This window comes from Halichoerus grypus, chromosome 2 (assembly GCF_964656455.1).
Source record: "Halichoerus grypus chromosome 2, mHalGry1.hap1.1, whole genome shotgun sequence".
Lineage (NCBI taxonomy): Eukaryota > Metazoa > Chordata > Mammalia > Carnivora > Phocidae > Halichoerus > Halichoerus grypus.
The window spans coordinates 126,872,350-126,888,994 of record NC_135713.1 but is presented as its reverse complement, the minus strand read 5'-3'; the positions used below and the strand labels follow the sequence as shown (position 1 = coordinate 126,888,994).

At 34.7% G+C, this 16,645-nt stretch overlaps 1 protein-coding gene across 4 annotated transcripts in view; it reads right to left on the bottom strand.

Moving 5' to 3' along the window:
• Positions 1 to 16,645, bottom strand: part of FNIP1 (folliculin interacting protein 1) — a 155,895-nt gene that overhangs the window by 28,869 nt on the left and 110,381 nt on the right. For 3 of the 4 annotated variants that reach the window (XM_078067546.1, XM_078067549.1, XM_078067547.1), the window contains 2 exons: positions 14,530 to 14,731; positions 10,594 to 10,679 (listed from right to left, as the gene is read on the bottom strand). In XM_078067546.1, coding sequence (XP_077923672.1) covers positions 10,594 to 10,679; positions 14,530 to 14,731 — 288 coding nt within the window. The remainder of the gene's footprint in view (positions 1 to 10,593; positions 10,680 to 14,529; positions 14,732 to 16,645) is intronic. The other variant, XM_078067548.1, reaches the window with a different exon arrangement.

Here is a 16,645-nt window from a genome sequence, read left to right as displayed (position 1 = left end):
AAAAGTGATAAGCACAGGTCACATTATGAGTTCTTGGTAGGGCATGATATCATGACAGAGAACTTTAAAAGAAATAAATAAATGGAAGGAGTTCAAGGTATTTTATAGAGAAAAATATGATTCGAATATCAACTAGGAATATGTGAAAATGCTAAATGCTAAACCCTATTAAGGATGTCCAGATAAGATGGAAAAGCAAACACCAGTGTTTATCTCCTTTCAGTTCTGATGTCTCAAATGAATATCAGTTAAGGATTTGAAAACAGATAAACTACTATAACAAATAAAAATGGATAGTAATCTTATTTAAAACTCAAATTACAGATTTAATAAAATTGTGCAACCCAAAACATAAGAGAGGAATGTTAAGTGAAGGTAGATGAACATATGGGTTTATAGTGCTCAAAGAAGGGAATGTGTACATAAAGGAGCTAATCTGCTCCACTGACACAAGAAGAGGCTCAGGACTCACAAGTTTCTAGTAAAGTTGAGGGCAGGAGTTATATAGGACTATAAACTGGTAGATTAATTCAAGGTCTGTAAATGGTTGGTGACCTCTTTCTATAACCTATTTTCCCAAAGAACGACTACAGACAGAAGAACAGACGTAGCAACTGACTAGTCCAGAGAAGTAACACTGCCCAAACCCTTCCTGATATTTGAATCTTTCACAGTATATAAACATATACAGTAAATCTTGGGGCATTAAAATGTCATGGGAAGAAGGGACCACAATTAGGAGAAAAAAATGTGTTAAATATGCCCCTTCAGGAAGTGATAATGAAAACAGGTTGAGAAACACCGCCCTAAAGTGAAGTTCTCCAGTTTGTACCTAATTATGCACAGAACTCCCAACCCGTATTTTAGTACTTTGCTCTTAACTATGGACAGGCAACCACAATATTGATACAGAGGGAAAGCCTCCAAGGACAGTGGGACACAAACAGAAAAACGGAAACACACACACACTCAAAGAAAAGGACTCCAGAGAAAATAGTAAATAATACATTCAGAAAAAGGGAAACATGAAAGAGATATAAAAGATCAGTCAAGGAATGCCAATTACTAACAAAAAAAAAAAAATTCAAGAGAGAGAAGACAGAGGAAAATAAAGAAAGTAGAAAATTTACCAGAACTGAAAGACAAGCTAGTGCTAGAGCTATAGTGAAGCTAAATGACCAATGGGCAGGTATAAAGTCATGGCAGGAAATAAATATGCTCCAAAACGGATAAATCAGGAAATAGCTGCATTAAGTATACTGCTTAATAATGTGGAGGTAAATAACAAAAGAAATAGGTAAGAGTTAAAAACAATGTCCTTGGGAAGTAAGAATGGCGATACTCGGAGAGATAGGCTAGAGTTCATTTCTTCTTCATTATTAGATTTCTGGGCATGTTTTGTTTGTTTCTTAACCATGTAAATATACTTTCTGATCACAAGAAACACTGTATACATGAATGAATGAGATGATCAATTCATTTTCCATGAGTTTCTTAAGCATATTTGTGACTACTACAAGTCCATGTGTCATAGGTCAGAGCCAGTTTACTAACATTAGTATAGTGATCCAGTGAGGACATTAGCTTTAGAATTTGGTGTTTAAGGCTATGTACTATGACCTCAGAGTGTATCAAATGCAAAGAAGGCAAAGAAATTAATTATGCAATAGTGCTTCTCATTATATACAACTCTGTGTTGTCATCAGCAATCTAGAACTAATAGGGTTTTCTTCTCCCCTAATGATTATTCCCTAATTTTCAGTGGTAAGCAAGAATTTTTAGTCATCTGACCCTTTATTTTTCCTGACTGACCCTAAAGAATAAAAGACTCCTTTAGTTGGAAGGGAACTGTGGACCTGATTTAGTTTTCTTTGATATGCACAAAGTCTGAGTGAGAATCCAAGAACCGCATCTTTGCCAAATGGCTCCTAACTAAACATGCTCTTCCTGTTTCTCTAGGTTTCATGGCTTCTGCATGCATGTGAATCATTTCCTTCCTCTTCTCAACTACCCCAAAATCATTAATCATCTGGTCTCAGATAATCACATACTTTAAAAATTATCTAACTGCTAATTTTTAATAATTTTAAAATTAAGTATGATAGACTCACATTATTTGCAATAATGTTCTATAAAGCTGATGCAAACAATGAATTAGTGAACAATGAATCACTGTTGCTAAGGAAAATACATGGTTAGGTTCCTGTGAATCTCTCATCAACATTTTTGTCAGCCCTTCAATACATAACCTAGTTTTATGTGGGTTTCTGTTTAAAGACACCTTATTTAATATACTACTGATTCATTAACACTGAATTCACAGCCAATAGCACTATGACTCATGCCTGAATGAAGCTTACATGAATTTTCTCTACAAGGCATAGCATAGCTTTCTTGCACTTTGGAACATTAGACAGCATTTCAGCAATACACTTGGGGGTGATTTTTAATAGCAAAATCACTAACAAAAAGTGCAAAATGCCAAAAGACTGCCACTAAATACATGTCAAAAGGATACTTGTTTACAGAATGAGTGCTGAAACAAGAAGGCAGAGCACTGTCTTGTTCAACCTCATCTAGGAATGTATCAGGCTACTCAAATTTTTCACTGCTCTGCACATGTTACAAATGATCATAAAAGCACTGTGAGTATATTTTGAGGCTATAAATTTCAGCAAGTAGGTGAATTCGCAAATACACAATCTGTATATAATGAGGATCAAATGGATATATTTAAGTACTTCTATTGAGAGACCTTTTAATAAAAATTATAAGAGTTTATAAGTATTTTTTTAGTTTTATTTATTTATTTGAGGGGGGCAGAGGGAGAGGGAGAAGCAGACTGCCTGCTGAGGGTGGAGCCTGACCCAGGGCTCGATCCCAGGACCCTGAGATCAAACCCTGAGGTGAAGTCAGACACTTAACCCACTGAGCCACCCAGGTACCTAAAAAAGTATTTTTAGGATTTTTTAAAAATGCTTAACTGACTTACATAGCCTTTCATATTTGTACAGTGACTGAAGTAAAATAAACTAATACAAAAGGAAAGGTACACAATCATACATTTGCAATGATTTTACAACTCATACATATTGTAAATTCTAGGCAATATTAAAATTCTAAAGCTAGGCCATATAGATTACCTAATAACATACCAATTAACTCACAGGTATTCTACTAGGAATGAATTTTCTGACAATATTTACTATTCTGGTAACCTCAGCTGGATCTATAACGACAGTTTCCTCAGACCTCAAATAGAGACTCCTGGCCTTTTTCCACAAAGCTTGTGATTGCAGAGAAGAAACTATCAACCCAATAATGTAAAAGTAACAGTTCCAAGTGCATGGGCAAAGATTCACTGCTTTGTAACACTGCAAAATGTGAAACTCAAAAAGAATATTGCAGGATTCTTTTAGGTGTATAAGCAAAAAGAATTGTTCAAACATATATTTGTAATAATTCCAGTCTAAAGTCAACTGAACGATTTGAATAAAATAAAAAATTTTTTAAATTATTAACAAAATACCCGATCATTCATAGCACATTTCTTTTAAAGTTATATTATCCACTTGAGGAAAAGCAAAACTCTTAAGAATCTTTGGTTGAACTTTCAAGCAAACTACAGATTAAATTTAGAAACTGAAAAGATTAAAACTTTTCATACTTCTCAAAAACCACTTATATCCATGACAAAGGCGTATTTTATAGGTTTCTCAAAGAGAAATCACTGTAGAATTCTTTTTCTGAGTCATGCAATTAAAGTAAAATTTCCTAGCTATGTAAATACAGATGAACTGGGCTACAAGGGAATGTATGAAGAGCAAAGCTGTCATAAACCATGAGAAATACATAAATAACCATTGTACCCAGTTGTAATAATGTTTTAACTTACTATGGTATTAGGTGCATCATGTCTTGGTTTCAATAAAACGTAAGAACTTCTCCCATTGCATACAATCTCTCTCAATTTCTAAGCCCAGAAACTTATTATTTCAAAGTAAAATTATTCTCAAATGCTAACTCTGACATCCTCTCTCAGGGCTGGACAGCCGCAACTGTACAATGCAGGATACCTAGCACTGTAGCAGTACAGGTTTGGTAATTTTTCTCCTTGAAAACAGTTTAAGCTAGTAATTCCCAAACAGACTGTGAAGTAAAAATGCTAGGCTCTAGACCTACTGATCTGAACTCTAGGAGTTTGGGGAACAGTTTTCGTTATGTTTGCCTAGTTATTAGCTCAGCACTATATTTTTCTTTTTAATCAGTGGTATTTAATGTAATTTAACTTCCAAACAAAATCAATTTGAGTTTTAACTAAATGGAAGTTTTGCAATTCTATTTCAATTCAGTGTGTTCTTACATAAAAATATTGATTAAAAAATATCTGAACTTCCAATTCCAGCCGACATGTAAAGAGCCTGGAAGTCATCACTTTAATCCTCAAAAGAAAAAGGCTGAACAAATTGAAAATCAATGACTTTTCTTAGCTACATCACAGAACTGAGGTCAGAGGATAAATCATCACCCCGAATCATAGCTAAGACCACCTTTCCTGAAGCAGATGCTTCTACGGCCAATAATTGGTAGGAATACTTAAACAGTGACTGACTAAATGGAGGCATAATGAATATGAACTACCACGGAATGATTAAAAAACTCCTTGGGTACCAGTCTTAGGGACACTGCCACACTTTCAGGGAGTACCATCAGATTTCTATGATGAGGATCAAAGAAACATCCTTCTGTGTTTCAGAGAGGGAGGAAGTGTAACAATTTTTAAGTGCACCTAGGGCATTCTCCAAAACAAACATCTGCCCTCCAAGGGTCCAACTATACCAGCCTTATCTGACCTAAGAAATAGGCAATTAGACAACTTCAGTTGCTACTAGCCTTCCTCACTCATCTATGAGGAGCAAAAAAAGACTAAGAAACACTTCTGAAGGTCAAAACCCAGGAATTCAAGCTCACTAAAAAGAACTAAGATTTAGTCACAAGATTATAGAACACTTCCTCCCCCATTCCCAACACCTCACCACCAGACCATTTCAACAAAAAACTGCTAAAAGACAATAAAAACACAGTCTGAAGACACAAAGCATCAGAATCAAACTCAGATGTAAGACACAGATTTTTTTTTTTTTTAAAGATTTTATTTATTCACTCACTTGAGAGACAGAGAATGAGAGAGGGGAGGGTCAGAGGGAGAAGCAGACTCCCTGCTGAGCAGGGAGCCCGACGCGGGACTCGATCCCAGGACTCCAGGATCATGACCTGAGCCGAAGGCAGTCGCTTAACCAACTGAGCCACCCAGGCACCCCAGACACAGATTTGTTATTATCAGATAGGGAAATGAAAATAACTATGATTGTTATGTAAATGGCTCTAATGAATAAAGTAGATAACATGTAAAACCATATAAGCAATGTGAGCAAAGAGATGGAAACTCTCAGAAAGACTCAAAAGAGAGAATGCTGGAAATCAAAAATACTGTAAAAGGAATGAAATATGTCCTTCATGGGCTCATCAGCAGACAGAACACAGCTGAGGGAATAATCAGTGAGCTCAAAGATAGGTCAGTGGGAATTTCCCAAATTAAAAAGCAAGAGAATAAAGGATGAAAATATTGGAAAAGAATATCAAAGAACTGTGGGAAAATTACAATTTCCCATATTTATAATGGAAATACCAAATGAGTAACAGAGGAAAGAAACAGATGAAGTATATGATAATGGCTGAAAATTTTGAACAATTAATAACAGCAAACAAACCAAAGATACAAGAAGCCTATAAGGTACCAACCAAGATAAATACCAAAAACTCTACAACTACACACATCATATTCACACCAGAACAGAAAACAAGAGACAAAAAGAAAATCTGAAGCCAGAACACAAAAAACACCTTAACTATACAGGAATAATAATAAAAATCACATCAGATTTCTTTTCAGACATCATGCAAGCCAAAAAGAGCGGAGGGAAATATTAAAGCACCATCAATCAAACTGGATCTGACATTCACAGAATACTTCATCCAAGAACAGAATATGCATTCTTCTCAAGTGTACATGGAACATTCACCAAAATAAACCACATTCTAGGCCATGAACACAACTTAACAAATTTAAAAGAAATCTGTAGAAATCATACAGTATATGCTTTTAGACCACAATGGAATTAAACTAGAAATCAGTAAGAGAAAGACAGATGGAAAATCCCAAAATGCTTTGCGATTTAACAACACATTTCTAAACGGCACATGGGTCAAAGAAAAAAATCGCAAGAGAAATTAAAAAATATTTTGAACTACAGGGCACCTGGGTGGCTCAATGGGTCGAGCCTCCGCCTTCGGCTCAGGTCATGATCCCGGGGTCCTGAGATAGAGCCCCACGTCGGGCTCCCTGCTCGGCGGGAAGCCTGCTTCTCCCTCTCCCACTCCCCCTGCTTGTGTTCCCTCTCTCCGTCAAATAAATAAATAAAATCTTTAAAAAAATAAAATAAAAAATAAAAAAATATTTTGAAAAGAAAATCAATTTAACAAAATTCGTGGTATGTAACAAAAGCAGTGCATAAAGGAAAATCTATAGCATCGAATGCATATATCAAAGAAGAAGAAACATCTGAAAGCAATAATCTCAGCTTTAATTTTGGGAAACTAGAGAAAGATGAGCAACACAAAACTAAAGCAAGTAGAAGAAAAAAAATATTAAAAATTAGATCAGGAATCACTGAAATTGAAAACAGAATACCAGAATACCAACCGATTAAAAGTCAAAAAAATTAAACCTAGTTCTTTGAAAAGATAAATAAAAGTGATAAATTTCTACATAACATAACCAAGAAAAAAGAGAAATGACACAAATTACTGATACAAGAAATGAAAGATGGGTCATCACTACTAATTGATGAACAATTATAGGATAATTAAGCAAAAATGAACTCTACGCCCACCAATTTATTGACTGGAATGGACCCTGAGAGACCTAGAAGTACCAAAAATTACATAAGATAGAGATAACCTGAAGAGTCCTATACTTATTAAAGAAATTAAATCAGTAATCAATAACTCTCACCAAACTAGGAATAAAGAAGACTTTTTTTTTTAAGACTTTATTTATTTACTTTAGAGAGAGAGACCACAGAGCGAGAGGGAGAAGCAGACCCCTGCTGAGCAGGGAGCCTGACACCTGGCTCAATCCCAATATCCTGGGATCGCGACCCAGGCCAAAGGCAAATGCTTAACTAACTGAGCCAGCCACCCAGGTGCCCTAAAGGAAACTTCTTTAACTTGATAAAGATTATCTACAACAAGTTACAATTAACACCTTGCTTAATTGTGAGGAACTTGAAGCTTTCCCACTAAAATATGGTACAAGGGAAGGCGCCTGGGTAGCTCAGTTGGTTGAAAGCTGTACTCTTGATTTCAGCTCAGGTCACAGTCTCAGGGTTGTGAGATCAGCCCCATGTTGGTAGGCTCTGTGCTGGGCATAGAGACTACTTAAGATTATCTCCCTTCCTCTGTACCCCCTGCCCCCGCCCCGGACTGCTCATGCACTGTTAAAAAAGGAAAAACCAACACCCAAAACCCTGCTGGAATTAATAAGTGATTACAGCAAGGTCACAGCTAAGGTTACTAAAAACGTCAGGGACAACATGGATGGACCTAGAGAGTGTTATGCTAAGTGAAATAAATCAGAAAAATACAAATATTACATGATTTCACTTATAGGTAGAATCTAAAAAACAAAATAAATGAACAAACAGAAACAAACTTATAGACAGAGACTAAGCTGGTGGTTGCCACAGGGGATGGTGTGGGGAGATGGGTGAAATAGGTGAAGGGATTAAGAAGTGCCAATTTAAAGTTATAAAATAAAGAAGTCACAAAGATGAAAAGTACAGCATAGGAGTATAGCCAATAATATTGTTAATAACACTGATGGTGACTACACTTACCATGATGAACACTGAGTAATGTGTAGAACTGTTAAATCATCATGTTGTACACATGAAACTAATAGAACACTGTATGTCAACTATACTTCAAAAAAATATACACATATATACAAAAGTTCATTGCTTTCTTATATGCCAGCAATGAACAGTTGAAATTTGAAATTATAAACACAATATCATTTATGTTAACATCAAAAAACATATTTAGGTATTAATATTAGGTATTAATATTTAGGTATTTAGGAAATATTTGGGTATTAATCTTTATTTAGGTATTAGGTCTTATTTAGGTATTAATCTTTAAATATTTAGGTATTTAGGTATTAATCTTTAAAAATGTACAAGATCTAGGGTGCCTGGTTGGCTCAGTCGGTTAAGCGTCCAATTCTTGATTTTGGCTCGGGTCATGAGATCAAGCCGTGTGTCAGGCTAGGCACTGGGCGTGGAGCCTGCTTAAGATTCTCTCTTTTCCTCTGGCCCTCTCCCCTACCCACCAAAAGTACAAGATCTATAGGAAAAAACACATTAAAAACTCTGATTTAAGGAATCAAAGAATATATAAATAAATGGAGAGACATTCCATCTTCATGGATAGGAAGACTCACTATTGCTAAAATGCCAAATTTTCCCAGTATGATCTAGATATTCAATACAATCTCAATCAAAATCACAGCAAGTTATTTTGCGGATATCAACAAACTGATTTTGAAGGGGAAGAACAAAGTGGAGGGCTCATATTACCTAACTTTAAGAATTACTATAGGGGTGCCTGGGCAGCGCAAACGGTTTAGTGTCTGACTCTTGATTTCTGCTCAGGTCATGATCTCAGGGTGGTGAGACGGACCCCGTGTCCAGCTTGGGGCTCAGCGCAGAGTCTGCTTGAGAGTCTCTCAATCCCTCTCCCTCTGCCCCTCCCCGTGATTGTGTGTGCATGCAGAGCACATGCGCACACACTCTCTCTTTAAAATAAATAAATAAATAAATCTTTTTTAAAAATTGTTCTAAATTCTGTCTAGAAATGCTGAGGGAATATATTTTTATTTTCCATATACTTCATCTACAAAAAACATTCATTATAATGTTTTAATTATAAACAGCACCTGAAATGTAGCAATCTGAATTCTTAAGGTATAGGTATGAACAAATAAAATTATGAATAATTCTACATATAATTCATAAAGAGCAAAGATGCCAATGAACTGAAGAAACACATTGATTAAAGATATTATATTACTGAATTAGTGTTCACTGTATATAGTTTTCAGTGTTCCAAAATGAAAAAGTTCTAGAGTTTCGTTATACATACTTAACACTATTGAACTATACACTTAAAAATGGTTAAGACATCAAATTTAATGTTATGTGGTTTTTTAAAACTATAAAAAAATTTTAATACTTTATTACACTATTTGTTAGCATGCTTCATTCAATAACTTAGGAAAGGCCTGAAGTTAATATGCTAAAACATAAAAATAGCAGAAACATCAGCTTCCATATAATTTTCATTTGTGCAAATTATTTCCTTCAAAGACAAAAAAGAAAGAAGAGAAGTTGAAATTGATTTCTCTAATTTGTTTTTCTTCACATTTCCCCTCATCACTGAGTTTACTGAACAAAAATGGAAGATTTTTAAGCTTACTTTTAATGCCTTTTATCCTAAAAATTACAGTAAATAAAAGATGAATGACTAGTAAATTTTATCCTTCTCAATAATTGAGTCCAGTGGATGGTTATTACACAATAGCCATAAAGTAAACTTCTTCCATTTAAGTAAGTTAAAAACATGATAAAACACTCCATATTGGTTAGGTTATTTTTACCATGCAATTTCCACTTAATGCTTTTCTATAACCCAATTTCAAAAATTATACAGAACACTGTTGAGGCAATGAAGTCTCTCATTTTGAGAGAAGTTAAAAAAAAAGACACCAGATTTATTTTCACTGTGGTTTATTCTAACACAGTATGAGAAAAATGAAAAATAAAAAACAAGCAAAGTTGAAAACAAACATAGGTTTTCCCTTACTGTCAAATTTACTAAATACACTACTCATTAGTCATCTCCATTAACAAAAGATGTGTGTATGTTGGTGTGTGTGTGAGTGTCTGGATGTGTATGACACGCCTAAAGTTTGACCATAACAATCCTGAAATAGCACAAGCTAAAACAGGCTCTCACTTCAAAATGTAATAGTCCATTTAAATCAACAATCTAGAAGATCCCTGTCCCAATATGGGACCACAGAGTCGTTAATGAACAAATACAGAGCCAGTTTTTCTAAAAATGAGATACATAAACTACTGGTAATAATAAACCTTAAGGGGTACACTTAACCCAGGAGAGAGGACAAAGCATGTTTCTGGGGAACAAGGGTCTCCTCTAGTCATATTTGCTTCTATAATGGTTTGGTACTAAAAACCATACCACTGATGAATCTCAAATGTGCTTGAATCCCTAGGACATTTGATATTTAATAACAGAAGCCAGTGGCCTAGTGAATTATACCCTCTTTGGTCCATGAGACCAAGAAATTTAAAGAATTAAATTTATTAGAATAAGCTAAAGAAAATAAATAAATCTTCCTGTGTACACTGCTAGACAACTCTAAATTATGAAAAGCTGGAGAATATGTACCTGAATTCATTTAGGGCATCAACTATTCGATTATATGCCAAACTCCTCTGACTGGCATCCGCTGATCTCCGGCTCATTTTCATAGCCTTGGAAGCAATGAAATAATTAATTCTTACACTGATCACAGGCAAACAATGGGAGGAAAAAAAAGTGAAAGACAAAATCACTTATTTCCACAACACTCTACCATCACGTAAAGAAGGCACATACATTTATAGTGGCTTTCTTTTTTGCATCTTTGATCATTAACAATTACAACAAAATTCAAAATTTTCAAATGTTAAATCTCTTATTGTACCTGTCAAATGGCAGAATATCAACACACACACAAAAAAACTGATGTTGACATAAAACTACTTTTTTTTTTTTTACTACAGAGCAAGATACAACGATACCTCAGTAACAAAAGCTCATGGCTTCCTCTAGTATTTTCACAGATAATGGTTTAAGTAAACATTTTTAAAAATCTAAAACATCAGGATTCTACTGAAAGATATCTCAAGTTATTAATAATATTTGCTCTCTTAAAAACATATTTAGCCAAGGTTGAGAGGCCTTGCTTTAGGTGGACAAAAAGTGGATCACGATTAGGATATGAATGTCAAAAAGAACTATGTAATTGTTTAGACATTTTAAAGAGAATGGACTTCTGCATTATTTAGGTAATCAAAAATCAATTTAAAAAAATTTAAACATATATTTCAGAGGTCAGACTACTTTAAGACCAGAAATCATGTTCATGTACACCCAAAAGCTTCAGAAGGTAAAAGTGAAACTTTATGTTTTTACAAACTGTTGAGATTCCCAATTTATTAAAAAAAAAAAAAAAAAAGTGAATATTCTTTAGCTAGAATTGAACATTATTGTTAACTTTACCAGCAGTAAAAATTTAAAATTACAGTATAGATCTCAAAAGCACAAACTTCAAAATAGTTCCCAAGGTACCCAGAAACAAAATCCATATATTTTCATTTAAAAAAAAAAAACAAAACAATAAGTGATACTGTCAAAACTGGCCCTAAAAGAAAACTTCTTTGGATGGTCCAGTGTTTACTATATTCTATCGATAATTAACAGCTATAGAACTTTTAAAATTAAGTTCTGTTTATTTATATAAAGGTATTCATTCATTAAGCTTTATCTTTCAGCTATAATAAGAAATGAGATGTTAAACTTGTTGAACAAATATCGAAACAACGGTAAGTACTGCAATGTACGCTTTCAGATTATAAAATGGTCAAAGCATTAAAACATTTAAAAAGTAATCTTTAATGAGTTCTATATTGCCTGAATATTTCAAGTTTTATGCAAAACTTGAACCAATTCTCCCAGTTACTCAAAACATCAGTTCAGCCGCAGCTAAATATTGTGTATTCACTTTGGCAACATAAGATTTTTTACAAAAAGGGACAGCCGCCAACTGAAGAAAATGTCACCAAGGTCTAACTTCTGAAAGCCTAAGTGAAAATGGCCTTTACTCATTTGTTCAAATAAAGATGTATTGCTAATGATCTATTTGTCCTTTGGCGGATTTAATGTGAATAACAAACATCAATGTATTCTCTAGAGGCAGATGAGCCTCAGTCACTGCTGGGCTACTGAAATGCATCCTCTGCTTTCTAGACCTTTCTAACTGGTCTTCCTCTCTCTAGCCTCTTATTCTACGGTCTTAAAAAACATACTGCTAAATGAATCTTCCTAAAGCACAATTTGGAGACAGCTTTAATAACAAAGTCAAAACCTCTGGCTAGCATTCTAGATTCTTTGTGGTCTGGCTCCCATTAATTCTGCCAGCCATACCATCCACTACCCCTCTTCTATCCTTTCCCTTCCACATACTGTCAATGGGATTAAGAATTTAGTTATACCCACTGATTCATTACTTTAACTTCCTGGGAATCTCTTCTTAAAAATAATATGGAAGCTTCACCACGATGTTAATTACAGTGTAGCTATAATTGTGAAAAAGTAGAAATGACCTAATAGAAAAACTGTTACTTAACTTGAGGAAATCCTCTCAAATATATTTAAGAACACTTTACAATGACATGAGAAGTGTATATGTTACAATGATGAGTTTTTAAACATAGGCCACATCATTAAATATGGACACAGAACAATCCCAATGAAGTAAAAAAAACAATATACATAGAAAAGGCCTGGGAAGGCTTTCAGCAAAATGTTACAGAGTTATTTTTGGGTGGCAATTTTCTTGCTATTTAGCTACATCCAATTTTCAAAGCTTTATGTTTAAAAAATCCTACATATCCTTTAAGATGCAGTCCAGATGAAACATCTTCTCAATACGAAGTCATTTCCTATGAACAACTTTGCTTGTCTTTCTTTTTTATTCTTATGTCCTATCTTGTATTCACCATCTTCTTACTTGTATATAAATTTATTATATACTCCTACCTTCTTAAAACATTTCATTCATTTGGCTCCCCTCAAAAAAGTATTCTATCCTGTTTTTCCTATTACTTGAATGGCCAATCCCACTTCCTTCTGTGGTTCTTTCTCAACTCTTCAAATTTTAACTGCTGAAATACTCCACAAATCAAGCCTAGGATCTCCTCTCCTTTCTTCTATCCCTCAGTTTCATGGCTTTAAATACCATCAATACATTGTTGACTAGCTAGCCTGGACCTTTCCCCTAAACTCTAGACTCATATAACCACTTAGATGTCCAAGAGGCATTTCAAACACCTGACTTTCCTCCACCCAACCTGTCCCATTTTAGTACTGGCAACTCCATCCTTCTTACTGCTCAAGTGAAAAATCTCAAGCCAACCTGTACTGTTCTCTTTCTCATATACCCCAATTCAGTTCATCAACTAGTCTCATTAGCTCTATTTTCAAAACATATCCAGAATCCAACCACTGCTCATCAATTCTAACTAAATTGGTTTGAGTATCCATCATCTCTCACTGGATCACTGCAACAGCCTCCTAACTGGTTCCCACAGCATCCACCTTTGCCTCTAGAAATCTATTCTTCACAAGCAGTAAGAATGATCCTCATAAATAATGTCATTCCTCTGCTTGAAACTCTCCAATGATTTCCTGTCTTTCTTAAGAGTAAATGCCAGTGCTCTTACAATGGTATCCTAGAAGTCCCTACATAATCTGAAGTTTCTTCTAAACCAGCCACTTTGGCCTCCTTACTTTGCTCAAACATCAGGGTTATTCCTGACACAGTCCTTTGCCCTGCCTGGAAAATTCTTCCCTCAGATAATTGTACCTCACTTCTTCCATATCTCTGGATCAATGTCATTTTATCAGGAGCCTTCATGACCAGCCAACAAAAATTAGAAGAACTCCATCCAGCATTCCTTATAAACCTGTTTTATTTTTCTCCACAGCATTTATTATCATCAAAAATCATATATTTGGGGCACCTGGGTGGCTTAACTGGTTAAGTGTCTGACTCTTGATTTGGCTCAGGTCATGAGATAGAGCCCTGCATCGGGCTCTGCGCTGGGCATGGAGCCTGCTTAAGATTCTCTCTCTCCCTCTTCCTCTGCCCTTCTCCCTGCTTGTACATGCATGCTCTCTCTCTCTCTCTCTCTCAAAAAAAAAAATTTATAATAATAATAAAATTTTAAAAAACATATATATTCATTTGTTTGTTTGCTGTCTCATGAGGTCCAGAGTGTTGCTTTTTCCCATATTATCTTCAGTTGCTAGTGCTTGCCACATTACAGGCCCTCAGACATTTATTGAATGAACAGATGAATGACTTTATAACATTTATTAAGTAGTAAGCTCCTTGAAAAGAGTTGAAGTCTATTTTGCATCTCCAGAGCACTTTGTAGGGTACTTGCACTGTGGCTGTTAATTTTTCTGCCAAGTGAATAAACATAATACTAAACTAGAAGAATAAGATTCAGAGGAAAATAAAAGACATAAACAAACCAACAATATGATTGTGCTCACCTGTTCTATTGCACTCTTTAGTTTGTTCATGTGGCTTTCAAAGAGAGGAAAATGTGAAAAAAAGAATTCATTAAATTTGTTATTTTCATCTTCATCTTTGGATAATGAAAAGATTACCCCAATTGCAATCTTCTTTTTCCTCACAATTCCTGGGTTAGGGCCACAGCTTTCATCTGACAGATTAAAGCTTTCTTCTATAGACCTTAAAAATAAATGTTTTTTTAAATTAAAAAATACAAAAATAATTAAATTCACAATTTAATTCCTTGCTATTTAAATGTAGACTAAAGATCTTTTTCTGTTTTATCAAGTAAATCTAAAAATGCATATCAACTGTTATCTCTTTAAGAAATCTCTACTGGCTATTCCTTCATGCTCACTTTTTTATAGGAAATTTTAACAGACAGTCAGATTGGGAACATTTTTGTTCAATTAGAAGTCACTAAAAAAGGAGATAACCTCCAATTCATAACCAATCTAAAAAGGCCTGAATTTTTAGGTTTATAGATGAGTCTGATATAATTCACTGTTCTGTGATCTACTTGTGTTTCTCCTTTTGATTCCAGAAATAAAATTTAAAAAATCAAGGACTAAAGGGAATAAGTAAAAGGGGAAACAAGAAGCTGCATTATCTACAGTTGCTTAACATAGACTAAAAAAAAAGATCTTTCAAGAATGATTTAACTTGCGTAATTACAAACATGAAAAACTGAAATATCAAAACATGCAGTACATTAATCAAACACCTGAACAGAAGAGTTAAAACTATAAAACTTTTAGAAAAAAATAGGGTAAAAGTTTTATGATACTGAATTTGGCAACGACTTCCTGGATATGACACCCAAAAGTACAGATACCAAAAGAAAAAAGAGATAAACTGGACTACATAAAATTAAAAACTGCTGTGTATCAAAGGACACTGTCAACAGAATGAACAAACTACCCATGGAATGGGAAAAAATACTGCCAAGCATATGTCTGATAAAGGATTAGTATCTAGAATATATAAGGAACTCCTATACCTCAACAACAAAAAAAACAAACAACCTAAATAAAAAATGGGCACAACACTTGTACAGACATTTCTCCAAAAGACAGACACATGGCCAAAAAGCACATAAAAACATACTCAATATCACTAGCCATTAGTGAAATGCAAATCAAAACCACAATGAGATACCACTTCACACCCACTAGGATGGCTATTACCCAAAAAACAAAAAATGACTATTGGAAAGAATGTGGGGAAATTAGAATTCTTGTGCATTTGTGGTAAGAATGTAAAAATGGAACAGTCACTGTAGAAAACAGTATGGAATTTCTTCAAAAATTTAACCATAGAATTACCATATCACCCAGCAATTCCACTTCTGGGGATATACCCAAAAAGAATGAAAGGAGGGACTCAAAGAGGGTATTTGTATACCCATGTTCATATCAGCATTATTTGCAAAAGCCAAAAGGTGGAAGCAATCCAATTAGCAATAATCGCACCTTGGATAAACTCCATTGGCTACGCTGCTGTCACTGTGCAAAGCTAGGTGGAAGCAAACCAAATGTCCATCAACAGATAAGTGGATAAATAAAATGTGATACATACATACAATGGAATATTAATCAGCCCTAAAAAGGGATAAAATCCTGATACATGCAACAACATGGATGAACCTTGAAGACATGCTAAGTGAAATAAGCTACACATAAAAGGACAAATATTGTATGATTCCACTTATATGAGGTTTCTAGAGTATTTCTCAAATTCAGAGAGACAAAAAATAATTTTTTGAATGGTAGATGCCAGGAGCCAAGGGTGGGGAGGAATGGGGAGTTACTGTTTAATGCATACAGCTTCAGTCTGGGGAAATAAAAAAGTTCTGGACATGCACAGCGATGATGGTTGCACAACAGTGTGAAGGTACTTATAAGGTCACTGAACTATACACTCATACCAGTTAAAACTACCAATAATTTTTAAAATGTAATACATTTAAAAAGTTTCAAGACTTAAAATACACAAAATATAAGCCCAGGCTCTAAAAAAAAAAAAAAAAACCGTTCAGAATTGTGTTTAAGGAACTATTCAGGGCACCTGGGTGGCTCGGTTGGGTGACTGCCT